The following is a 27,582-nucleotide window of genomic DNA, read 5'->3' as shown; positions in this document are numbered from 1 at the left end:
CACCCCAGGCAGGACAGCTCAGCGCTGTGCCCTGATTCATCGAAGGTGTCTTCCTGGGGCGAAGGTGTCTTCCTGGGGCAAAGAGCCTTCCTGGGGCCCTTAGGATTAACCCAAGAAACAAAAGCATGAACTTGTCTTCCTTTGAGGCATCGGGACCAGTGGGCTGCCTGATGAACCAGGGTCTCACCTTGCCCTTGCAATACTCCAGTACTCTTTTGTGCGGATTTTACAACTCTTCCCCCGGTGGTGAGTCAGACCGTCCCACCTGTTTGTTATTTTTTTAACCATTGGCATCTGGTTTATTGGGCATGCCAGAGAGATCCCATCAATTCCAGGAACAGAGCATGCACGGAGCCCTTTGTTGTCCTGGTCGTTTCCATGTGCTGTTGATGTTAATTAACAGACAAGTTTCATCAAGAATGTTTCAAATTACTTATCATAATTAGTCAGTCACTGATCAAACAATGGGTTTTTTTTATTACACAGAACAAAAGAAATGTCTTACAAACCCATAAAAGATAACCAGAAATAATTAGTGTCTATTGATTCAGCTGCAAGATGAAGAAGAGCCCTCTCCTTTCGAGGACGACAAGTACCCTCCTTGCTCTACAGATCTCCCCTTTCCCCCTCCCTTGAGACGTATTTGCTCCAATTAATTCTTCGAAGCAAATCTTTAGAACTAAGACTACCGATACAAAATCCCTTGGATGTTCCCAGCTAAAAGCTTCTCCTCCTTTCCTCTCTTGCTGGCCATGTTGCTGAAAGATCTTCCCTAATGGGGAGTTTCTCTGAGCCACCGAAACAAGAGCTTCCTAATGAACATCCTTCTGCGAGTGCTAACACTAACAACACACTCGGAGAGAGCCGCCAAGCCTGCAGGCTCATTAAAATATTAAAGCTCCGGAACAAAGCACGGCCTCCCAGTGCTTCCAGCCTGGGCTCTGGCATTATTTAGCCAGAGAGGCCCACCAGCCATGATGACCCTTGGGGCCAGGATGCAGCAACAGATGAGAAAAGGATGATGGGGCTCCCAAAGTTCAAATCCACATCAACTAAGGTGATTTATGTAACCAAGCCACCAATTCTCAGCCAGGGTATTTTGTGGTTACAAAGTAGCCCAGCTCACACTGTAGGCTCATACTCAAAACTGATTACTTTAAATTTTGTTTTTAATTTTGTACATGTGTACAATATATCTTGGTCTTACCCATGTTCTACTCCCTCCTTCCAGGTCCCACTGTATTCCCCTCTGGCCAACATAAGTTCCTTTTCCCTCCCAACTTCGTATCTTAAAAGCAAAGCAAAGAAACAAACAAAATACAGCGGTGGCACAACCAGGACTACACAGAGAAACTCTATCTCCCAAAACCACTAGTAAGACTACTAATGATGGTGGTGGCGGTGGCGGTGGCGGTGGCGGTGGCGGTGGTGGTGGTGGTGGTGGACGATAAGGATGATGACGATCTCTCGCTGAAACTCTTTAAAGGTGAACACACACACACACACACACACACACACACACAAATGCATGCACACAAAATTGCTTGTTACTTCCTTGGGTGTTATTGTACAATGGCAAAAAGAGTGTGGTCTACTGACATCAGTGTCTTATTGTTGTTTGTTTAACTAAATTAGTCCCTTTAGCAAGAACAGATTTACTGTTCACTCACTTAAAAACAACAGTGTAGCAGGCAAAACGGCTCGGTGGGTAAAGGTGCTTGAGACCAAACCTGGGGCCCACGTGGTAGAAGAAAGGCAACCCCTCCAAGCCATGCTCTGACTTTAGAGTACACTGCCATGTGCACTTGCCCTCCTCTGGAGTCATGAGGGAAAAACTTTGAGTGAGGAACAGGATCCATTTATAATGAAATCTTTCCATTTAACAGAACTCAAAATGAACTTATAAAATTGTGACAAATTTAAAACATCCGTGTGTATTTTGCCGAAGAATTCTCTAGGACTTTTGGCAAACCCAGGTGATTACTGAGGACCTGGCATTTTCCACGGTTCTCAGGGGACTTTGTAAAACTACAACCCCAGGGTCTCAAGAGCTTCCCCAGGGAATTCTAAAGTCCATTCTCTCTAGGTAGGTTCTTCTTGCTAGATGAAATTCAACTCCGTTCTGCCAGGCCTGAACATGACGCAGTCCTCCTTCTCCCCAAAGTGATTCTAAAGTGTCCTGTGGCTTTAGCAGGAGCAGACAGGGGTGAGGGGGTTGAGGGGAGTGTCGATAGGTATGACACTAATTCCAGGAACGTTAAATTGCTCTCCTTCCTGATCCTTATGCCTATTCCTCGACCTTTAAAGGAAACCCTTAAGACTTACACAAACTAACGGGCAAGCACAAGGGTCAATTCCTATCTGAGTCACATGTTCCCTTCCCTGAAACAGCTCCCCTTGTAGTTGGTATAGCTGACACGGTGGGAAACCATGTAAGTGCTAGCTAGGCTTGGTACATGTCTCCTATATAAAAACCATGGAAGTGCTAGCTAGGCTTGGTACATGTCTCCTATATAAAAACAGGTCTGAACTACAGGCTAGTCCTTCCACCATCTTAGAGAGAGGGAGTAGTTTCCAGGTTCCCACAATCAGGGGTCTTTGTAACCGAGGTGTATCCCATCTACTCATTCAGGTCTTTGTGAGTGGTTGGCCATGCCCTACTGACCAGTGTATCTGTGAGAGCCTTGGGGATACTCCCCTACCCTTGCCACAGCATTCCTTATGTCTGAAGTCTGGCTCATTAAGGTCTCTCTTCATTCAAATTTCTCCTAGGTCTCTGGGAGGATCTATCCATCCATCTATCTATCTATCTATCTATCTATCTATCTATCTATCTATCTATCTATCTATCTACCATATCTATCTACCATATCTATCTATCTATCTATCTACCTATCTATCTACCTATCTATCTATCTATCTATCTATCTATCTATCTATCTATCTATCTATCTATCTATCTACCTACCTACCTACCATATCTATCTATCTATCTATCTATCTATCTATCTATCTATCTATCTACCTACCTACCTACCTAGCTCTCTCACTGCTTAACTAAGGCATCACAGGTGGCTGGCTCCCCCTACTCAGATAAGTCTCTTTCATCACCAGGACACAAGGCTCCTGCACCCAACCCTGGTCCCGATGAGCTGAGGGCGCGAGCACATCAGTCAGTGTGGCTTTCACAAATTGTTGTGCTTCTGATGATGTTTTCAGCAGGAACAAATCACATAAATAGTTTAATGAGTTTTTGATTCATCTTGCAAATCAGCCTCAGTGTTTAGTTTCGATTCGGTGTGCACAGTTTGATGATGGGGGCATCAAGGTAACCTGTGAATGGACAAGTGGAAGGGCAGGACCTGACGGATTTAGTACACATATACGATGTGGTTCAGGCCAGGCCTACTCTTCCTAAAGCTTTAAGGAAGATATATATAATACTACCGTATTGAACATTGAAACAGAATTTGATCTGTTGCCTCTAACAAGTTGCTATTCCAAGTATTCATTAAGGGGGGAAGGGTCTGCGTGGCAACCCACAGAAAAGGACCCAGCACTGTAGTGCTGGACAACTGTATCTGAAGTCTATCTGTGGAGGGTCAGAACACCATCAGTTCAATTGGTAAGACAGGGAGCACAGCTGGGCAGAAAAAAATGCTATCACAGATCTCCCAACACAGACCTCTGGAGAACCGTCACCTTCCCAGAGCTAGAGCGATACAACTTAAATGACCAAACTGGGGCTTTTGGTGTGAGGCAGGGTGTTGTAGAGCATTGTCTTCCAATCATGACCAGCATTTTCATCAGGACAGCTATGACTACTTCCAAAAGTCTCTTGATCAGGACTGTTACCTGTTGCTATTCCCCTTTTGGAAAGAAGGGGTGAGGAGGGCCAATGCACCTTTGGACTCTGGGTGCTCCTTCACTGACCAGCTAGGTGCCTGTAATTCTGTCCCATGGCCTTGTATTCCCTAGGGGTGCTAGTTAGTGTTCATAAACTGCGAACGGTTACCGAAGGCACATGCCATTCATGCAGCCATGGAGAAGTAGCCATCCACTCTGGACTGAGACAATTCTGTGGTGGTATCTACTTTGGGGTCATCAATCCTCACACAGACAATCCCTTACCCTGGTCTGTAAACGAGCCCCAAAAACCTCATTGGTTCCCCAAGTTGGGCTTTGATAAAAATCATACTTTGGTTCGCTGGTGTCCTATGAGAAGGGGGCATTTGCTCACATCTTCTCAAGGAAAGAGTCCACCCAGGCTGGTGGACTTACTATGTACATGAGGCTAGCCTGATAGTCCTGCCTCGACAGCCGGGTGCTGGGATTACAAAATGTGCACCAGCATGCCCAGCAAGCTACATATTGTCCCAGATGCTCTGAGGGACTTTAACAGACGACAATTGAGCTTTTAGGGGCTGACAACTCAGCTCCCTGAAGTTGAACCACTCCCATAGTGTGCGATTGATTTCACAGTGAGGGTCCAAGCGGTGATCGTACCATAAGGCTAAATAAAATGATGTCCTCGTGGAAAAAACATGAGTGGATAAACAGAAGCTAACAGCGACACATGCTGAAGTCAAAGTGCCCCAAAGAGAAGGTAGGTCACAGATAAGGCTGGTGCTCTGAAGTCAGGTTATCTCACCAGGGCAAATACACGGAAGGGTCAAGCCAAGGTGCCATTCCACTGATTGTCCCCCCAGGTAGTTTCTTGCTCTAGCTCTCTGGGTCTCCCCAGCTTTCAACAATCCTGCTTTGTTGAAAGTACAAGCGGCTACCACTTGCATCTGGGGCTGCAAATCACAAAACCATGGCCAGCCTGAAGCACAGCTGAGCCTTGCTCCCTGCCCCCGTTACCCCAGTGTCTAAGTCACAAGTGTATACCTTGTATAAGAGGTAAAACCCTCAGGGGCGAGAGAAGAAATCCAACAAGAAAAGCCCCTTCCCTGTCCCTCTCACTTCCCATTGTGTTCACAGGAGTGTCTGAGTCTGGTTTTGTGAATACATGTTTTTCTAAATCAAGCTATTCATTGATGAGCTATGAAGTCAAGGGGAATGGAGGGACACTCAGTATGCACTGAAGCCTTCGAGAATGCCACAGAGAACTATGGACATCTAGCTGCCTGCCCCGAATCCAATGGCTGGAACACGAGGCACTTTCTGAGGTGGCCACCTGGCATGTGTCCCTTGCCAAGAGCTCGTAAGGTGAAGAAGTGAGCCAACCACCTAGAATCTGTGTTTTAGATGTAAACTTACAATGGACTCCACACAATTCAGGCAGATACTATTCGCTCCTCAATCGTGCTTAAACACACGGCCATAAAACCAAGTCAGTCACCAAGTCAGTCGACAGAACTCAACCCTCTCCACAGCGGGAGTCACACAATGACTTATTTTGGCAAACTGGGGTAAGGGTCATTTTGTAACCAAAACCAGTCGTCACCTACACCACTTGTACAGAGGGGTGCGGGTTTAAGGACCAGGGCGATGTTGCTGGCCTAGCTAGGAGAACAGAGCCAGGCCTTCCCTCTCTGTATTGGTTACTGAGCATGAACACTGAGCTGCCAGCCGACCGGGGAGCACACACCACCCCAGGGCAACTTCCGCCCTGACTCTCAATCCCATTCACTTTCCCTGGGGAGTCCCTGGGGCTCATGGGGAACACTGGGCAGAAACAGGTCACTCCCATGGTTTTCCCCAGTGAATCATTTCCAGTCAAGACAATAGACTCCACGACTTTGTCTCCAAAAGGGGAGAGAAGAGAACTGGGTTAGAGTAGGCAACTCTGAAGTACGGTTTCCAAAGTCAGAAGCCTGGTGTAGCGTGATACGATGCCACAGTCTATTTTTACCTGTGGGTTGCCCTGTTGACTTAACTCAAGTTTGAAAAAAAGTGCTCTGCCAAACTTAGAGCCAAACAAAGTATTCTACGCCGAATACTTTGAGCAACTCTAATGACCTGCATTAAACATTAATATTTAGTGATCTAAATTAGATCTCTAATAATTTAAATTAGACATCTCAACCTCATACTTTTCATTGTATAAAAAAAAAAAAAACCTCGATTCACATCACACAACTTAATATTCCTCAATGTTCACAGTGAAGAACGTGGCGGAATTAATGAGCGGTAGAGGAGAAAGCCCTAGCTTGCCTGCATGTGAGCCAGACTGGTTTCAAATGCTGGGATAACGCACAGAAAACATAGTCAAGGATGGAGACAGAAGGCTGAGGAGATGGAAGGCTGAGGTATGCGACTTCTGTGGGCTTAACAAATCCTGTCACCAGGAGCCCGGGGTCAGATGGAGGTGTCAACTGCTAGCTTGGCCTCTGACCTTTACCCTGTGCCATAGCGCATGAGATCCTGGGGGTCACCTGAGCCGAGGACCTGAAGTTTTTCTCCACCTCTCTCACCGGGAAAACCCCAATTTCCCTTACTCGTCCTTTAGTGTCCACAGTAGGGATTCTCAGGGCAGACACCTCATGACTTCACATGGGTTTCCTCACACTGGCCAATCCTCACAAAGGCTAAGGAAGAAGTTACAACGCCGCTGCTCAGTGCCGATGCTGCCTGTGGCTGCGCAGGTGAAATGACAGGCGATACAGAGAAACAGGCAGTCTCCATGTCTGTTGAATCAGGCCAGGTGGGACTCCTCCAGACAGGGCAACGTGTCTCAGAAACGCTAAGCAACGGCTTCTGATGACAAGATGTCAGTCGGTACCTAACACGATGGATTCACCAGAAAAGAAAAAATGATTTAACTGCTTCCTATTTCTGCACCATTAGGCCAGGTACAAGCATCTATGAAGTCTGGCCCCAGAGTTCACAGAGCAGATGATGCAGCCAACGGGTTATAGCCACAGAAAACTGTAAGCTTTCCTCACTTACATGCAGAATATTGCAAAGTCAGATTCATAAACCAATATGCAGTACCTCCTATTAAAACATTTTAGCCTTCTTTTCATCTGAAATGACATCTAGTATAACCATACAGTTTGCAACATCATCTTGGTCAGTCATGGACTGCGTATGGAAAGGTTCATACCACAATTATCTTAGTCTGAACATCAGATTCCCCTACAGAGATATTCCTTGAAGATACCCCACTGTTAGGCAACCCAGGACTGTGTATGACCACTGACACAGGTGACTTACTCCAACTGCAGAAAGGCACATCTGTAAACCATGTGGCCTGCGCTGGACTGATCATAGAGACTGACATACACAGACAGCTGCACCACTGATAGTTACCTGTGACCATTTGTGGCTCTGGTGACTTTTAGGTTTCTGTGGGTTTCAAACTTCTCCTCAGCTAACAGTGGTTTCACGAACAGACTAGACAACTTCAAAAACTAAACTTGCTGGGCCTAGAGACATAGGTCTGTAATCCCAGCTACTCAAGGAGGCTAGGGCAAGAGGGTCACGATCCTGAGGTCTGTTTACACTACAGACTGTTGCTTACAGGGCAGCTCAGTGAGACCATGTCTCAAAAGAGAAGGCAGAGAAAGAGCTGAGAAGAAAGTTTAACCCTCAGGACCCAAAAACTTCAAACAATAAACAAACGTGAAAACCTGAAGTATACTTTTGAACTAGCTTTCTCAGCTCTGGCTTCGGAAAGCGTTTTAGTTGTTTAAAATGCTTATGGATATTTTGACTTTCTGAGGCGATGCCTTCAAAAGCACAACCTGACACTGTGGCCTACGTGTTAGACAGCCCTCTGGCCCAGAAATTCAGAGCAGACGTTTATCCGGACAAATGAAAAAATAAGAGATTAATACAATTAGATTTCACTACTGGTAAAATCAGGAACTGGGCTGACATTTTTAAGGAGCCAGTTTTACAAACTGGGTTATCCTAGAAAGAAGAAAACCCCAAAAACACATTATTAATACATTAGATTATTCCTAAGCCAGCACTGTATATCAAGGATACTTAGAATTTGTCACATTTTGGCAAATATATATATATAAATAATGCTTGTGTTGCTTTTTAACTCAGTGGTAAAGGCTACAGGAAAGAGACAGCCGCGTGTAAGCTGGCTCATCCTCTACCCAGTATGGATTCTAGAGCCTTTCAGGATCAACCTAGTCTCTTGCCTCAACTCTGCAATGCCCGTGGTGTCCATACGCAGTTAGGCCAGCATGACGCAGCAGATAAAGATTCCTCTCTGGAACGTTCCGTGCAGCGGGGAATATAAATACTCCCCAAGAATGGCTCCTCGTCGTGAGTGTGTGAACCTGATGCAGACAGGCAGAATATTCAGTCTTGTGTTAGTTCTGGTTACTGCTAGAGCTCTGCTGTAGATTAATCGTCTGTTCTAGAAACGCCCTGAACAGAAGGGTTTGTTATAAGATGAATAAGTAAAGAAGCAGCGCCCAAGAAAGACACTGCAATAGCTTCCAGAAGAAAGTCCTGGGAGACGTGTTTTTTTTTTTTTTCTCCCCCTTTTTAGTGAACAGCACTTTACTGCCCCCTTTGGCACTTTAACATCAGAACAAGTTTCTACACAGACTTATTCTGAAACCAGAGAATAGAGGGGTGTAGCTAGCGAGCTCTGAGGTGTCAGGTTCACACAGAACTAGGTTACCAGATACCATGCTTAGAGTAACGAGTAATTACCCTGAAACTTCCAGCAAGCACACCCCTATGCTAGTGGCTTCAAACCGTCAAGAAGTAGGTAGTAATTGGAGGCTTTAACTGACATTTTCTGCTTTAATTCGAACGTGCATGGGTAGTTGGAACGGTGGCCTGTTTTCACAGGTGCCCCTTTTCTTTCGGTGTTCTAAAACAAATGCTCTGTGCAACTTGAGCCCGATTTATTCAAGGATAAGAACAGGGGCCTGAAAGCAGGCTGTACAATTGGGGGGGGACCATTAGAGTGTTCTAAATGGGAGACGGTGAGGGGTGGGTGGGGTGTGCATTTCAAACTTCACACCAACCACAAGCCAAACCTTTTCAGGAGCCGAAAGATGAGAAGAGAAGAAATCCAAGCACCCAGGGGAGTGAGCACACAGACCCAGAACCAGTTCCGCAGCCCCAGCAGCGGGGAGCTGACTGAAGAAGGGACCAAGCTAGTTATCAGGCACTAGTAAGGGCTTTCCTTCTCCCGGCCTGATGACCTCACACTGCATCCCAGAGTCATACCAGGGGGGATAGTTCCCTCCAAACATATACCAATGAGTCACAGTGAAATCTCACAGCTTACAGTGCTGTAACAACTGCATGAAAATGAACACATTCTTATGTTAACCTCCTGTTTGTGATATGATGCTAAACAAAATACTAGTCACTAGAGTAAATTTGATCTTGAAACATTCAGAGATGATATCCTCACCATTTAAACAGTCTCTTTTCCTCTCCTGGGAACACAGTACAGGTATCTGCTTCCCTTCTACCTATGCAATGGTCTGTACTGTCTAAACACCTTCATTCCCCAGAGGGACATACCTGTAACAGGCTGAGGTTGTATTTTCTGCTGATTATCTCCAAGTCAGCCTTCAGCTGGGTGACGCAGACACCACAGCTGGTCCCCCCACCCCCTTTCACAAGTTAACAGACACTATTTAAATCTGCTATGGAATGAAGAACAAAACCAGGTCTCCATTTACGTAATTGGCCAAAGGATATTCCGGGCCTATTCTATACTACCTCCCTTCAATTAGAAAAAGAAAAAAAAAATACTCACAAAAAATTCTGTGGCCAGCCAAGGCAAGACTTGAGGGCCAAAGCACGGTGCTGGAGTGCTGGGGTTGTGCGTTGAAAAAGCAAGAGAGGTAATGGTACGTGCCAGACCGCTCTGCTGGTAAGCCAGCCCGGCCGGCTCCATGATTGAAACTGGGATTTCATAACCCCAGTGACAAGAGGCATTGCGGCCTTCTTTCCCAACTGTAATTTGTTAGCACCTGTACGGTCATGTTTCCAGCCGTGCTTTCAGCAAGAGTCTATAAAGGAAGGTGGACCCCATGTTATTTATAGGCCAGGCCCTAGAGGGAAAGATGGGTCTCATGGAGGAAAGGTCCAAAGGGCACCTCCAGCTGGCTCTCTGTTGTTTCAGAGCCATTTGCTCATTTACCTCAATGGTGAAGTCACAGGGATGAAAGCCACCGGTAAATTTAACAAGGAGCGAGTGGTTTGACACTCCAAGACCAGGCATCTAGGAGTAGCGCTGGCTGGGCACAACGTCGCTTCCCTCTACCTGCCCCATCCCTGCCAGCGTACGTACGGTTCTTCCCTCATTTTGAAGCCTTCTCTGCCTTTGGGGAAATCGATTCACTCTGATCTAAGGAAGCCCATCCCTTTTGTGAGGTGTCCAGCAAAAAGAAACCCTTCCCTACTCTGTGCCTGCCCCTCATGCCTTCCCCTACAGTGCCTTCTCAGATGGTGCCTTCTGCGGCTGCAGGAGTAAGTCTTGAGAAGGACAGAAGGGACCATGGTACTTAGCTCTGTGGGTCTGAGAGGTAACCTCTTTGACAGGCAAGCCTCGTAAGTCAGCAACAACAGTTTACAAGGTTGTGTGCAATAGCTTTACAGGCCCCTAAATGGCAGCTTCCCAGGCTCCAGGAGAGGGGTCAGGCATAGGTCCCCTTGGGTGTGGCAGGAATTATCTTCCTCCGGTCACTGAGAGTGGAGAAGAGGAAGAAGAGGAAGAGAAACCCTGTATGTGACAGAAATGAGGAGTGGGAATCGGTTACTGACTGATACAGATCACCCAGCACTGTGTCACATGGTGGAAACATGAACAAATGGGGTTTTTCGATAACTCTCTTCCATGGCCCAAACACAGGACACTCTAGAGTCACTCCAGCAGGCTCCCACTGAACAAGAGAACGGGTCAGGGAGGAGCTGAGAGGAAGCCAGGCTGAGGCACTTCAGAGCCTCAGAAGTGAAGATTCAGCTGCTTTGTCAGACAGGCAGTTTGTTCTGGTGGTAGGCAGATTGGGAGTGAAGAAAATGCAAATCCAGAGGCGCCACGGTGGAGTCCAGAGAACCCCAGGCCCACCAATATTCACCGCCTGGCTTCCTTAAACAAACTGCTCCAAACTTGCAGAACATCAAAAGCCAGATGGGCTGAACTGAATGAATCCACAGGCAAGAAGCCAGACTCCCCGTTTGCTGTAGAAATAGGCCTGGACTTGATTTGAGTCTTCTCAGCTCTGACAAGCTGGAAGCTGGCACGGTTCCCAAAATCCAAAATAAAATGGCATTTAATTGTGACTAGACTCTAAAAAAGATGTCATACTATCTCCTTAGTTTGACACACACTCAGCAGCAAACTGGAGATGACTCTGGAAGCCAGACTTTCTCCCAGGGGGAACTGACCAATCACTTAAATTCTTAAAAGGAAAACAGTTGATAGTCAAAGGTGTCATAAGCAATAAATGCATTAATATGATATGGCATAAAAAAAACTGCCTAGTCATCCTTTAGTTGGGCTGACAATGACTCTGTTTCCAGCAGTCGGACCTTCTTAGATGTGAGCTTCAAAGGGTCCCTTTGGAACTGTCCCCCAGGATAAAGCAGAGTTACTCTTCACATGAAGAGTAGAAGACCACATTCACTGTCTTTTCTCTACCTTGTGTGGATTGCTTTGAGTAACTACACACTCAACCTACCCACAGCCAATTTCTTGCACCACGTAAGAGACTTGAATAGCCAGACACCAGAGCACTTCAGCCAGATCTACTTCTTAGCTTCCTATGACCTTGGAAAACTTGGTTAACCAGCTTTGGTCCCAGTTTCACCAACTAGTATTAAGTGGCTAACACTGTTTCCCATTGGTGGCTCCAAGAAAGTTTAAAGAGTACGGAGGACGTATGTATCCAGCCCTTGGACCGGTAGCACCTTGGTATTTGGAGAGTGCGGGATTCAATTGTTGTTATGTAAAATAGGGATCTACAGGAAGCTAGGGTTCTAAACATGGGGGTGGGGGTGGGGGTGGGGGAAGCCACACTGCCCATCCCAGAACCCAGGTTGGATTCATATACTCATTCAAGGACAGACATCTTTTATCAGAATACACAAAATGGTTTTTACAAAGAACAGTTGAACAAGAGTGTCTAAGGCTTGTACATGCACTTGTGTTCTAAGACAGCACTGGTGGGGGGCGGGGGGGGGGAGCAAAGCAAGAGGGTCCAGCCTGGTAATAGAAAAGAGAATTAAAAGGTGCTTCATAGAACAGAAAGTCTTAAAGAGTCAGTAGGAATAACAAACAAACAAAACTAAACAACTAGAGAGCTTAAAATACTAGTGTTGGTCTTCATTAGCAAAGTGTGTTTTCATTTTTTTTTCCTTGCATGGGGATGGTATTCAGGAGACATCAGTAAACGTGATTAACAGTAGCTGATGTCTCCTGGTTTCGGGTGCCAAGCTCAGAGCCAGGCCCTTTACACATTTAATCCTGACCACAGTTTTATCTCTCTCTCTCTCTCTCTCTCTCTCTCTCTCTCTCTCTCTCTCTCTCTCTCTCTCTCTCGTCACTATGTGATTGTCTCTAATCTAATGGTAGACGGATGAGCAACACAGAGCATATTGTTCTAAACTGCACAGCCAATCAATGGCTAAGCAAGGATTGGCTCACACAGGTGAAGCCCTTGATCAGCCACCGTCCTGGTGAAATCAATGGCCAGACTTGCCCATGATGACACTCACTTTTAAAACAATGGGTACTGATAATCCCCACATCAAAAAGACTGTTGAGATCAATGAGTTGCTGTCTCACAGGATCTGTTTTTTCCACGCATGGGATTTGACTCTGTGCTGTGGATATTCAGAGGCGCAACACATTATAGACACTGCTCTAGGCCAAACCGTCCTAGCTTGTGCACTGCCGTTTTCCAGCAGTCTAGTGTGACTTTGCTTAAAGGTACTGCTCTCATTAAAAACTCAAGTTCCTTCTCGCCTGGACTGCTCCCCTGGCCTGGCTACCTTCCCCTCCCCCCTCTTCTGTCCTCTCTCTCTACATATAACACCATGATATCCCAGAATGGAATATTTCTGTTTTCACTTGGCTTTCAGATCCCAAGGAGTGAGCCAGGGGATGGTGGTACATGACTTTAATCCCAGAACCAGGGAGGAAGAGACAGGCAGATCTCTGAGTTCAAGGCCATCCTGGTCTACAGAGGACAGCCAGGGCTACACCGAGAAATTTTAAACAAAACAAAACAAAACAAAAACCAAACCAAAGCAAAAATAGCAAGTAAAGAGATGTTTCTGCTTTGACTTTATTCTTGGCGTAGGGCCTTACTGAATTAATTAATCAAGTTACCACTGCCAATTGTCTTGGGCCCTTGTAACCTCTATAAGGAAGAACAGAGGCAGGGTAAAGGCCAGATTTCCTCCTGGGTCCTAAACAGCCTTTGAAAGTAGGAAGACTGCTAGATTCTCTTCCAGAAAAGGCTGACCCAAGACTGTTCTCCCAAATGGTTTCCCATCACCACCAGTAGTTGGTAGTAGCATCTGGGAACTTGCAATAAAAGTGTTTATCTTCCAGCCCCACCTTAGCCCTCAGGAATCAGAAACTCAGGGTTGGGTCCAGAAACCAGTTTTCACAATCCCCAAAGGCAACTGACTTTGGTACCCTTGAGTTCAGGGGCCCTGATTCTGGAGGGTGGATCTTGGATCTCTGACAGCAGGTGATAAAAACACAGGCAACCAACAACATAAATCTGGGTTGTGCCTGCCCATCCCACGAATACTTACTGGATGCCCACAAGGGTCAGAGGTGAATGAACTGCCGAAATGAAGCAGAGTCCGCCCCTGCCTTGCAGATAGAGCAGGTGGTAAGCACCTGAGCATGCGTGGAAGCCGCCCTGTACATAGAGACCTGGGGTTAGCTGTCAAGCCTACAGGATTGCAAAGGAGGGCTGGAAAGAGACTGTTTGATGTAGATCATACAGAACAGGATGCTTCTAGAGGAACTCTAGTCTTCCCTCACGATCTGTTTTCTCACACAAAGAGGAGATTCAAGACCTACAAGAGCTTGTTTGAAACCTAAAAGTATCCAGATGACCAGTTACATGGAAAATGTAACTCCTTCAATTAGATACATTGTTGAGTTGGAGATTTACCTGATTTAGCCCACTCGGTTCAATCATTAGAGGATTCTAACTGAGGTTGGATGTGCTAGGAACTCAGGAAGGTAACACAAGCTAGGAAAAGGCAAGGGCCAAAGGGTTTTCATCGAGTGGTGTGACCAACCATGCTGTGCCTGGGGATCATCTGCCATCCGGTGAGTAGATGGAAGAGGTCATCTCAAAGGCAACTTTGTCTCGAAGGATAGAAACTCCATGAGATACACAGAGGCAAGGGAACAGCCCAGCCAGCAAGCTGCCCCACAAGTCACGTACCTCATCACTCCCTGTACAGGAACTTAGGAGCATCACTCACACAAATTCTAGGGAGGTTCAAGATGAGTGTCCATGAGAAGTACAGATAAATGTCTCGGTGGCTGTCTGCGCCCCACCATTAGGGGAGTGCTATAAATACTGTGATTAAAATTTGACATGACTGAATTTCAACAGAGAAAGTGAGCTGGATTTTTTAAAACCATTCTGTGTAGGATCTATTTACAATGCCGATGAAAGGGATGTCTTCTGAGTGTGTAGCTCACCAGTGGCTCGTCCACTGCACTAGGAAAGCGCTCCACCTGGGCACTTCCAATCTTCCCCCATGCAGGCAGGGGAGGAGGGAAGGTATGAATTCTACCTTCTTCACTCAGAGACTATTTGTTCTTCCTGTTCTGTGGAGAGAACTGGGCAGAAGGGTCCTGCTTTCTGTGAGAGAGCTTTTTCCCCACTGTGGTTTTAAAATTTGAAATCAGCCAAGTATGCATCCCAGACCCAGAGAGCTCCGCACTAGAATTATATGTCTGACTTTGGACATGGAAAACATTTGAATGAGTCCCTTGCTAACCCCAATGCTGCAACCCTTGAAATGCTGCCACACTGGGAACCCAGCTCCACTTCCATACAACTTGTCTGAGCCCTCCATTCTGATAGAGGAGGACACTTCTACATGGATCGTGCAGGTACGCTCTGGAGAATGGAGGGCCCTGGAAAGCACGGTCAGTAAACAGATGCAGGGCTCTCCTGCACAGCTCTTTAATCACTTTAACCCTGTGCCTCACGGAAAGCTGGAGGCCAAGGCGATTCAGCTTCTCCTTTTGTCGGGTTGCCCGCCATAAATATGCACCAGTCTGTGTGTGAAAAGCTGAAGGAGGCGGCAAGCTTGCTGGACATTTATCATTCTCTGTTCCCCGCTAACAAGCAAATACTTTAGTTGAATGGGCCATTAGCAATCATTGTCAAATGGAGAATGAAAGGTGCTGGGATGTGACCAGCTTGTAAATTAGGGGTGTCCCTCCCTTTTGATGAATCTCAGCAAATCCAATGGCCCTTTTTGGTATAGATTCAGAATTAAGATAGAGAGGAAGGTGCAAACTAGCAGGTGTTTCGATATACTACAGTGGAAGTCTCTCATAATTCTCAGAGTAGTGAGAAAAGCAGATCCCAAGGGGACCTATCCACACCCCCAAACTATGGTCCAGTGTGAGAACCAGGGAGAAAGTTAATAAAATGGATCTAGAGAGAATATTTAATAACAATCTTTATCATCTGTATGGAGGCAGGTTTAGAAGAGGCTTTCAACCCTCATGCTCCTGTTAGACAGCTCCCAGATTCCGTGTGTAAATTAACCTCCAAGACCCACTCCATGAAGAAAGCCCTTGTCCTGAAGAAATAGTAAGACTTTCTTAAAATGCCAAAAGATGACGATAAAGCAAATATTTCCTTTCTGGTGGCTTGAACCAGTTCTGGGTGTCACTCTGCACCTAACCCAGCAAGGAGTCAATGGCTCACTTTGTCTACTGACTAAAATGGGTAGTGTAGAAGACCAGCACTAAAGTCCAGTTCCCTTACAAGCTGTTGGGGACAGAGGGCAGTCACAGTCAACACCACCAAGAGCTCCTGTTCTTGCCTTTAGTGTGGGTTGGCGCCATTATTTTATAATGGCGTCATTTCCACCAGGGAGCCTGTCCCAGCCAACTCGCAGATTACCGATCACAGTGGTCAAGAAAGCCCGGAACCTTTGGAATCCAAGCTTTGATATAATAGATGGATATTTGAACTAACCAAATCTTACCGTTTTCAAGATTGTAACCTGTTATTTATTTTTTTTTTTTTCTTAAATTTCCCCAGGGAAGAAACGACCAACCTCACAGAAGAGATAGAGGCCCAGGTAAGGGCCAGCAGCTCAAGCTTGTCTTTGCCTTGGCAATGCAAAGATACACCCCCGCCCCAGAGCGGGGGAGGGGGTGCCCTGAAATCAAAAGGCCTCTGTTTTCTTTTCAGATCATTCAAGGCCTACCTATCCTCCTTCTGGTCTCTGTTGCTGCCCAGCAGGCCTCTACCCGAAGCCCAAATAGATGAAGGCAAGGGTGGTGAAGGGCAGTTAATCCTACAGAATGGCTGGCTCTGTCAGGCCAAGAGTTAAGCAGGAAAAGCTTCCAGACCCTAAGGACTGCAGCGAGCTGTGAGTTTTAATCAGCCTCCATCTCGGGTCTATGAAAAGGCCGTCAATGAAAGCTACCTTGGCCATATTATCTTCCACCAATGAACAAGAACTGTACAGCTCCCCTTCTCGGCTTCAGCCATCCCAGACCACAAGTGGAGCTTTCATGATTCTTAATCCCAGTTCCCAAGTCTGTGTGGCTCTCACATAATACCAAACAGCCTGGAGCAAGGGCCTTCGCCCCACACCCTTTTCAGGGACGTGTCATTTCCAACATCAAGCTAATCTATATGTTGCCATGGCTTCCCCTTTATCTGCCTTTACATCTCATGAACTGCGTGGATTTACCACATTATTTTTATCTGAAAGACAGAAAATGGTGGTTTTATTGCCATACAATCAGATTACTGCCGCTAGCTTCTCTATGCCTTTTTACCGTACTTCAATCAAAAGGGATCAGTTTCTTTATGCTCTGCCCTTGATTTACTTTACATCTGTAAAGACGTAGCCGGGGTTGTAATCCCCTTATTAACTATGACCAGGGTTGATTTGCCTAAAAATAAAAGCAAATTGTGTCAGACCCTTTCACTTTGTTTTTTTTTTTTTTTTTTTTTTTTTTGATTCCGAACTACAAAATGGATTACTAAAGAAATCTTCAGAGTTCACACGGGGCCCCAGTATAGTGCTGAATTTAAAATGAGAATTAAACAAGTTAAACAGGGGAGCCACGTCAACGGCTTGCATCTCCCATCATGGGAGAAGGGCTGACTGCCTGCTTTTGTATTCTTCAGCACTGCAGAGACAATGAAGCCACAGGAGTTTTCTTCCAGGCGGTTCGGAACACGTCTCCTTTGCTATCCTTCCTTTTGGGCTGTTCTTATTCCTGGCTTCAGCCCCCTTCTAATCCACCCCTTTATAGGGGGTGGGGTGGGAGGGGAACCTACCTAGAGAAAGAGCTCACTCCTCTCCAGAAGCTTATAGTTCTACGGGATCTGCATATTTTAACCAAAATATTTTAAACAACCCAACACTTCTCTCTATGCAGAAGTGTAAGTGACCTGAAAAACAGGATTCTTTACTCAGCAAAGGAAGGCAGTCACTAGAGACATTTCAATCATCTCTTTTGGAGATGGGGGCTTCTTAAATGTCCAATCTGTAATTATATATCTTAAGAATAAAGTTTTCATTAGAATGTCAAAGAAATATCATTCCTTAAAGCAATTCTTTTCCCCAGGGGGGTCTGCTGTTCCCCGCCACTCCCACTTCTATGACGATGTCCTTCAGTCATGCTTGGATCTGGAATAGTCTCCCATTCCGTGAATGCCTTCTGAAATGCGGCTTCAACAGACTAAGCTCCCCGGAGCGACCCAAAATATTTCAGTCGAAGATTAGATAACAAGGATTTAGTTACTCCGGTGCCCACACTGCAGGTCTGAAGGAGGTTATCCTGTGGACCTGCCAACAGGATTCGTCTTAGTAAGTGGGAAGAGGTTCTGGGAAAAGCTAATAAGCCCGCCAGTTCTCCAGCAGACTGGAACCCATTCCAACACAAGGTCTTTTTAGGTGGTCCCTGGGGATGGTTAATTCACCTGTCTTCAGGCTCTAGCTGCAGAGTCAGAACCACTGGGGTCATTTGCATTTCTTTGCATTAGTAGGACAAGTGTCAAGAGCTAGGCTTTGTCAACCATTTAGAACCAAGGGCCCAGCAAATCATCTTAGCCTCAACCCTCCTTTTGGGGCTGGAAGCTGTAATTGCGGGAGGTTAAGAAGTTCAGTCCCGGGACGCATGGCTCTCAGATTCTCATCAGAAAAGGCACCCACGTTTGTCTTTGTGTTCTGCCTGCCTCTGCTGTGGAACAAGGGCAACGCACAACCTACAGTCTATCATCCTGACAAAGCGTGAGGACTGTGCATGTGAGCGGTAGCCATTCCAACCCCGGTGCCTTGTGGTTTGCTTCTCCCCCAACCCCCCTCTCTATTAAAACCAGCAAGACTGGCCCAAATGCAAACTGTGGAGCACGGTTCAAGGGGCTATTCAATCAAGGCTGAATCTGCATTTGTTTATCTACAAAAATAGAAATTTCAGACACAATGGAAGGTAGGCTGGCATATATATGTTATTGACCGGTTATTCAAACAGTGCTATCCATTGTAGTTTAGTTTATCAACCTGACAGGCCCGTATTTATTCAGAGCCTGACTAGGGAGAGGCCTGTGTTTTAGGTTATCTGGATACTATCCAGCCATTCTTTTGTATCAACTCAGTCAATTTCAGGAATTCAGTATTATGTGTGGAAAAACATTACAAGGGAAAAGCAGGGTGCTTTGTAAATTAACTCGTATGTAATGCCTATAGAATAAAAACCCCAGACATAAATTTATACTGGAAGGAAGTCTTCCAGGGTGTAACTTATTTCAGAATACTATGTCAGTGTAGAGTTGCTAATCCTAAGTGAAACTATTACTCACCAAAACAACAACAGGCAGGCACCACTCTGGAGAGGGTATTCTACCGAAATGTTAATTAGAAATGGTTACCAGGCGTTGCTCCTCTTTCCAGAACTTAAAAACAGTTGAAAACTGACCTAAGCGGCACCAGCATCTTCAGATACAATGTGACTAATCTGACAGGGCAGCCGCATAATCTTTGAGTACACAGAACTTCTGATTATTACATAAACTCTCCAGGACGGGATGGCAGGCAATGTGATTAAAGTAGTTATGGAGACTCCAGTTTACAAAGGATTTTCCTGGGCTCTACATGCACACAGCTGCTGCGTGCTCCCTGTGTCCACCACCTGCTAAAAAGGCTGACCCCAGAATGAAACAAATCTAATTACCAATGCCTGCTTCATGACAAGCCACTTGTCCCACAGTTCAGGAAAAGTGAAGTGAAGCTTTCAAGCATCCGATTACCCACCTACCCGCCGCATTTTATCTACAGAAACTTTCCTCTGGAAAAGTGAACTAGGGAGGCCATGCCAGGCACTAAATACTAAAAGGCCCTTTTGTATTACTCTTCCTAGGAAGACGTCTTTCTGATCTCACAGACAGCATTCAGCCACACAGGCTTTCCAAAGACTTCCAGCCATCCTCAGGAAAATTCCAAGACACTTTATTGTGGAGGCCAGGGAGTAATCACACCAATTGCACGGTCCTGCCCCTCCAATACCCAGGGCCCTAGCAGCTCTCTATACATCTGTGGCCACAGCTCGGAAAACTATACTGTTGAAGATCAAATAGTAAATGTAAATTAAGTCACCACTCCCTCCCTTAACACGTTTCAAATCGAAGACATTATTCTCCAGGTGCTAGGTGTGCTCGGTGGTGGGGTTTAAACAACTCGTTATTTCTAATCCTTCCGGCGGCACACCCAAGTATAGTGGTCACTAGGAGCGCAAAAGACGGTTATGTTGCTCGGAAGGGCTTCAGTGGAACTTCTTTAAACTAGATTTAAATATAAATATTAAATCCGAACCGGAGGGGGGGGGGAAAGACTCAGCCTCTCCAAAAGAGGCTGTGAGTGAAAGTGCAAAGTGGAGAAAACAGGCAGCCCGGGGAAGGGAGGGGGGGGGGATGGGCGCGCCCACAGCTAACATTCGGCAGGGAAGGGTGACCTCTGTAGGCACGGCGAGCGTCAGCAGCAGCCACCACCAGGGCCCCAGTCTGAGTGAAGAAGGCTGCAGCGCTCAGATCCCAGCCAGGCGCCTTCTGGCACCACCAGGTGCCTGTAGATCCCGTGTGGCTGCAAAGATACCACGCCAGGAGAGCAAATGCAAACACCTCGCTTTAAAAAACAAAACAAAACAAAACAAAATTATTTAACAGATGAAGACTACACTAGAGGGGGCCTCAGTAACTTTAAAACAAGGGCCTCCTGGCAGCACGCAAAAAAACGTTTTGGGTCATTTACAACTGTAGATTATTTTTTGCTCCTTCTTGGGGAAACATGTTTGGTCAGTTATGTTGGTGAATTTAAAATTTACCACTTTCAAGAGAGTAGGTACAATTCTTTGCTTATGGGGTAATTAAAAAAAAAAAAAGAAAAAGAAAAAGAAAAAAACAATTCGTTCACCTCTACTCTGAAGCCGTGCACCACACGCTCAACTTCAATTAGGCCATTGATTTTGCTTCTAATCTGAAAGGTCTGAGTCCGGCTAGGAGACAGCCGGGTCTCCACGCTCTCCTAGGGCTGAGTCCAGAATTCCGCACAGCACTTTCTGGCGATGGTTGGAAAATGAGATAAGAGGCAGCACCCAGGCGCGGTTACTGGGGCCATGGCTGCATATACCAAGGGATGGCTAGCATTTTCGAAACGCGGAGCGCACCCTGGGAGCCCAGACCTGAAAGTTACTCAGGCCTGGTTTTCTCCCGACTGTGAGCTTTGCTAAAAGCAAGTATGAACAAGGGACTCCCGATCCCCCAAGTGCAAAGGCTGCAGCGTTGACTGGGTAGGGCCCTGAAGGCGTCGTTAAAATTAAGCCACCCAAGCGGACCGCGCCGCACGGGAGCTAGACCACCAGTTGGGACGCGAAAAGAGAGGCCGACATGCAGAGGGCTCGCCGCCGGAGTTTACGGCCGAGCCATCGAGCTCCCCGCACACATTTGGGCTAGGGAAAGGGCGCCGAGGCACCCGGGCTCAGGGACGCCCCGGGCCCAGCGTCCCTACTTCAAAGGGACTCTCCACTACCCCAGACCCTCAGTTCTTGTCGCCTTCTCGCTGGGCCCCGACCCGTGGCTCCCGCGCTCCTCGCAAGCGCAGCATCTCTCCAGTCCCTGTAGCCCGCCAGTGTGTGTCTGTAGCCCGGTTAGTGGCAACGTTCTCCGTCCTCGAAAAAGAAGGGAGGGCCGGGTAACGCCATCAGACACCTTTCCGGACATGCCACCGAGTCGCCAGGGCTTTGGAACCCCTAGAGCACTTGAGGTTGGAGCCCCAAAAAGAGTACCCTTGGAACCCGCGCTCTCTAGCTCAGCCGGTCCTCACCTAGAGAAATGTGGAAGGGTGGGGGGTGGGGGACAGGAGCCCCAGGTTCTAGAAACAGGCTCCAGGGCCTCCTCCCGCCCCGACCATACGGCGTACCCACGGGGCGCCGGCCGAGGGCACCGCGGAAGAGGGAAGGATCATGGACGCCACTTACTTGGAGTTCGAGGAATTCCAGTAGATAGGCTCTAAAACTATCGATCTGGAGATCGCAGTTCTGCACAAAACCATCAAAAGTCCCCAACAGTACTTCCACACAGAGTCCCTCCTGGACCGGGCCATGGCCATGGCCAAACCGCTCCCAGTTCTGCGTACTCCGGGGCGCGATGGGACCGGCCGCCGGTCGCGACCACCAATCCTCCCCGGCGGACGCGCCGCTCCCGCGGTCGCCGAGGCCAGGTGCGCTCACCCTGCGCTGCCCTCAGCGCGCGGGGTGGGGTCGAACGCGCGGGGCGCGGCGGCTCGGCGGACTCGGGGCTCCGGGGCGCCGCGCCGGACGCAGCTGGGACAGCCGGCTCCCGTGCGGCTCCAGGGTGCCGGGCCAGCCGCGGAGGGCGGGCGCGGCGAGGGCACTGGGCCGGGACAAAGGCCCGCAGCGGAGAGACCAGTCGGTGTGAGGTGGCGGGTGCTGCTCCCCGAGAGGGGCCGCCTGACTATAGATCCAGGACAGCGGGCAGCGGCCCGGGCAAGCGAGCGCCTCGTCGGCGCGGTTCCATGTCCTGGAGCGCAGAGAGAAAGGGCGCCTCCTGAATCCTCGCAACTCGCCGCCGCTAAGCAGTCAGGAGAGCACTGGGACCCCCGCAGGCGTCTGACGCGCGCGGGCCTTTGTGTGCGGGGAGGGCGCCAGGACCCGCTCAGCGCGCAGCTCCGCGATCCGACCGGTGCCTCAGTCCCCGCCGCGGAGAGTCAGCGCGCCCAGCGCGCTGTCAGAGCACTATAAACGCGGGGCCCCGCCCAGTCGCATGCAGTCCATTGGCTCGCCGCGCCGCGAGCACGCGCTGATTGGACAGCACTCCCGTCCGTCTGCCGCCCCTATCCGACACTGGGCGCCCAGAGGTACGGCGCCCCTGACAGGTGAGCCCCGCCCCCGGGACCAGCCACGTAGGGCGCCGGGGACCTCGCACTAGTGGCCCCGTGAGGCGCAGGGCACAGGGTTGGCCGCCTCTTAGCCACTCGCGACGGCAGGGTGGCCTCGACCTGCAAGTGCCTGGGCTGGCGAGTGCCCTCGTTAAGACAGAGCGAGACCTGGCGAACGCAGCGTTCCGCCGTGCGGCGCTCGCTCCCCGCCGCCCCCCGCGCGTACGGCGCCCTAGTCCTTCGCGGATTCCTTTGCGCCTCCAGTTGAGGGTCTTCTAGCTTGATTCTGGCACCAAGTGATCCAGCCCGGCCTGACGCAAGTCAAAAAAGACTCCCGCGAGGCTGCGAGCCTTAGCTGCCCACAGGCAGTGAGAGCCCGTCTGCCGCCCATCCCGACCCCGCGCTCCAACTCCGTGCGCCCCGGGCCTATCTCCGTGCGCCCGCTCCCTTTCCGGTCCTCTCTCCGCAAGAACAGCGCCTCCAAAGCTCCACTGCCAAAGTCTGAGTGGATTTTTCTTCACTAGCTCCCGAGAGACCCCGCGACCCCACAGTGGCCGGGAAGTTAGGGCTGACCCGGACGACTATCAGTCAGAGAAGTGGCAGTTGTGGTTCTCGGTTGCTTGCCCAAGACCGATTTTGAGAACTGCACCACGGCTGTGACTTCTACGGATCCACAGCGCCCACTAGCGCCCACTTTTACCCTCTGTACTTCAGAACAAGCCTACCAGCTACCGAAACAGATCTTAAGGATCCAAATACTCCCAAGTTGAAAAACACTTAAGAGGCCCGGTAGCAAGGAGAGCACAGTAGGTGGAAGGCACAGTCTCATGTATAGCCCATGGCCCAACAAAAATTAACCACGTCTGTTCTTAAAATGCTATCCATCAATACCAGAGTTTCTTCATATGGAACTAAGCAGTTTCCACACCAGTATCTTTAAACACAACTCCCACGTGGCTGTATGAACACCGGATTTAGTTACTATGACCCCCCCCCCTTCTTTAAAGCAAATTTCGAGCTCTAAAAGTGTTGGCTTTCAAAAACTGTAAGTTAGTGTGTGCTAAGAGTTGATTTGGAAAAACTCGTCTTAAACCAAAACACTAAAACATCCAAAGTATTGAGCACACTCACCAAAATACAGCTTTGAGAAAAGCTTTTCTGTAATTACTATTTTTAAGTATGCCTGCAATACGATTGGGGGTGGGGTATTGAGATGGGATTCACGCTAGGCTAAGGAAGGGCTACACGCACACCAGGAATGTTTTTTGAACTTCCTGACTGAAAAACTGACAGGCACTGCTATTTGACCTTTACTGGGGGAAGAAGAATAAAAGGGCACTTTTTTTTTTTTTTTAAGATCTCACTTAAGAAATTCATAGAAATCTAGTGTGAAATTAAAGGGTTTTTAAGTCATGGTCTGACTCAGTATGTGTTATGAAATTTAAGTTGTGACCTCTTAGCTCCCCATACATCCTCTCTCTGGTAAACTAAAGGAGGAATTTTGTAAGGTCTGAAAATAACCCAGCTTCTAAAAATACCATTTTCAGTAAGCCAGATATTCTAACACCCAAAGCATTTTTACTTTGGGGTCAGTGTAAATGCACTTTTTAAAAAACACACACATAATATTCCTACTGTGTGACTTTACAAGGGGACATGGAGCTAATTTCAGATATACCTGTAGTAAGCAGATACCTGTGGGCACAAGGGGCCAGTGACTGCACACAACATTCTGGTCAACTGTTTATCCAGTAATTTGGGAAACTAAAACACAACCTCAAACCACTCATATTTAATATTACATTTGTCATCATCCTAGGCAAAAATGCCATTGTGTTTTACACAGATGGCGACCAGCAGAAATTCTAGAGCCTGGCCACACCACACTGCAATGTCTCCGACTGGAACTTCATTTTACAAATACATTCTTGGGTTTGTTTTGAAAACAGGACACAACTCTTTGCCAAAGGACAACAAAGTACTTCAGCAGACGAAGTCACTGAATTCTAAAGCTAAGGATGTTTCTCAGTCAGTAGACTTTGGAATTTTAAAAGTACAAGTTATTACAAAATATAAATGATTTCTTACAGAGAGGAAGCAAAGCTGAGTTTCAGAAAGAACAATTCACTAGCCAGTAAAAATGTACCATACACCACACCTTAAAGCCAATGCTAACCACTCTGGTCTTCAGACTGTTCTTCAACTTGACCACATCAAAGGCTCCCAATCTTTGATTTGGAGGGGAAAGTGTGATCACATTCCTTAGGAAAGGGTTGCAGTCAACTGGCTCTAGTTCAACCTTTTCTTTTATGTATTAATGGAAAAAATAGTATGCTTCAACTGCAGTAATGGTAGTGCTATTTGTATACTGTAAGCAGTGTAGGCAGTAGGAAACGAAGCGTTTCCTAATGTGAACTGAGGGGTCTAAAGGTCCATGAAGGCCCACCCTGCAAACTGGGTTAGGTATTGTGGTAGACAAAGCGCCAGTGTGTAACTGACCTTACCATAAACAAGGTCTCTGCTTTATGAACCGATTAGGTAATTGATAAGGAACATGAAAAGTCAAATGTCACTGCTTGTAACCTACAAATGGAACCACTGACGGCAATACCTAGGTAATAGGGCCATGTTACAAATGGCCCAAGAGGGACTTAGAGTCAACCAGTCCCATGCTTAATTCTTTATCTGCCAATTCAAAGGGAACAGCCATTTTGCCCTAGGAGACCCAAGAGCCACCCACATGTATAGTGAAGAAGCACTTTCATTTTAATCCCATAGTTATGAGATATTTAACAAAATATGACTGTGTGAACCTTCTGAGTCATCAACATGCAGTTCTTTAATTTACTGGTTTCAAACGAAGTTTAAGTATGAAAAATGCAATCATCCTCACATCCTCCACTCAATAATCTGAGGATTGAAAGGGGAACCACGTTCTTTTCAAACAGTACTTGTCAATCCAACGACTGAGTGTAAAAGTTGTACCTCTACATATTTTGCAGAGCACTCTAGTACAAAAACAAGCACTGTGGTTTGCTTTAACAGATGGGGCTGAAGGGCTCTCAGCACACTGGAATCCTGCGACTCTGACCTGCTCTGCTGCAGTGCAAGGAGAGCAGCCCAATCATGATAAATGGCAACTAGCTACACGTGTATGGTGCTACGCATTAGCCAGTGCAAACCTACATTAAGGTGACTGTGTCCTTCGTCAGGACGACTCAACTCTAAAACCATCGGCATACACTTATGATGGCAAAGGAATCTAGGCCAGCTGAATGGCAGTCCAACCAATGGACAGGTAAAAGGGTTACTGCCAGGGAAACACTATCTGCATGTCTTGCCTTTAAACCGAATAGCAAGCATTTACCATACTTCTGGAGCTGGTGGTTAGTCCTGTCTTCAGCACCTCTCATGGCCAGTAATGCAAGGTGCACCGACCACTCTAGGTGAGAGGCAACTGAGGACAACTGTGATACCAGAGGCTTGGGCTAAAAGCAGGATGGGAAATGTCCAGTAACAAGGAGGCTCATAAAGCAAGCATGATTTGCACACACTAACTGGAATGGTACTAGACTCTGTGTTTACTTTACTTAAACTGACACACATGCCCGCACGCAAGCCTGCACGCAGTGATTAACTGACCTAGTCATTACTCAGAACGCAGCAAGCTCACTTACTGCATCCTAAGCGAAACTGTAGTCCTCATGTAATCACATAGGCTTCCCTTTCCCTATTTGAAGCATTAAAGAGTCCTCACACCAAGCTAATTTAAAGGTTTAGTTTATACAGTTGAGATTTCTGCAGACTCCACAATATTAATGGCAATAACTACAAATTTTAAATATTATGATAAAAATAAAGTCAATAATTCTATAATGCAAAGAATTTCAAGTAACTCAAGAAAACAAGACTGAATTAAAGGTGTACTTATATTTAGTAAGTTAGGGAACATCTGAACTGCTCAGAGAGTGGGGAAAATTAGCTTTTATAATATGTGGAGAAGGGCAGTGGGACAGATGAAGAAACAAACTACCACACTGCTATAGCACAGTAAAAGGTGGCTGCATTTACTGACAATGACACCCTCTTCCCTGTAGCCTGGGCCCAACAGCAATCAGTTACTAAGCACAGGAACAACCCAGTATATCTCGTGGAGTCTCCAACAGCAGACACTCCGTCACCTAGCAACTGATTTCTTTTCACGTGTGGCAGAAGAAACTGAGTGACAGGGTAAATGCACGAAAAGGCTGATCTCAAGTATCCGGAGCCCAGGCTACTCTTCAGATAGTGCTTAGAACGCTGGCAAAGCAAAAGCAACTTTTAAATAACACGTCCAAACCACGAACATGCAACTGAGAGCAACAGTGACTGGATTGAAGAGTCACGTTAAGATAATAGAGTATAGGAATCAGGAAATAATTTGAGCTAAGTTATGGCAAGAGATTTAGTTTTATAATCTATTCAGGTAAATGAAGCAGACATGTACGAGTACTAAGGTATCCTGTTCACTAAAACCTTCACACTATATACCTCATGCTTATCTTTAAAGATATTTAAAATGATTTCATTCTTCTTTACCACAGTGAAGAGTTGAAACTAAAGCAACAGCGGTTTCCAAAGCATGCAAACACAAAATAACGCACCAATTCATCGCAAGCAACATTTTCAATGAACAGGACGACCTGTCTCCGGGACCCTTGTACTCCACTAAGCCATCCCCACACATCTCAGATAGCATTTTATAGCCTTTCCTGGAGTGTCTTAACATTAGTAAACTTCAAACCAAAGACCAAATGAGGCAGATTCTATTGGGTTATATGTGAGTTTCCACATGCAAAAATACCCAAACAAAGCCCAAGCCCCTAAACCTAGTGAATTTAAATGGTTTTATCACCCCCCACAACATGCTAGGGTGAAGACTATTTTAGTCATTTTGAAAGTCCAAAGCCAAGTTCTAGCTGATGGTCCACCCTCTCTGAAAGTAACAATATTCCATAGTTTTAAAACATACTT

General features: G+C 47.0%; 1 protein-coding gene across 1 annotated transcript in view; it reads right to left on the bottom strand.

Annotated features, from left to right (window-relative positions):
• Efnb2 (ephrin B2) overlaps nt 1–21,789 on the bottom strand; it is a 40,953-nt gene extending 19,164 nt beyond the window's left edge. The window contains 1 exon segment of the mRNA NM_001107328.2: nt 21,650–21,789. Coding sequence (NP_001100798.1) covers nt 21,650–21,780 — 131 coding nt within the window. The 5' untranslated portion in view covers nt 21,781–21,789.
• Nucleotides 21,790–27,582: the final 5,793 nt, after the last annotated feature.

Source organism: Rattus norvegicus, chromosome 16 (genome assembly GCF_021556685.1).
Source record: "Rattus norvegicus strain SHRSP/BbbUtx chromosome 16, alternate assembly SHRSP_T2T, whole genome shotgun sequence".
Lineage (NCBI taxonomy): Eukaryota > Metazoa > Chordata > Mammalia > Rodentia > Muridae > Rattus > Rattus norvegicus.
Note: the sequence above shows the minus strand (reverse complement) of the source record. Positions and strands in the feature narration are given on the sequence as shown.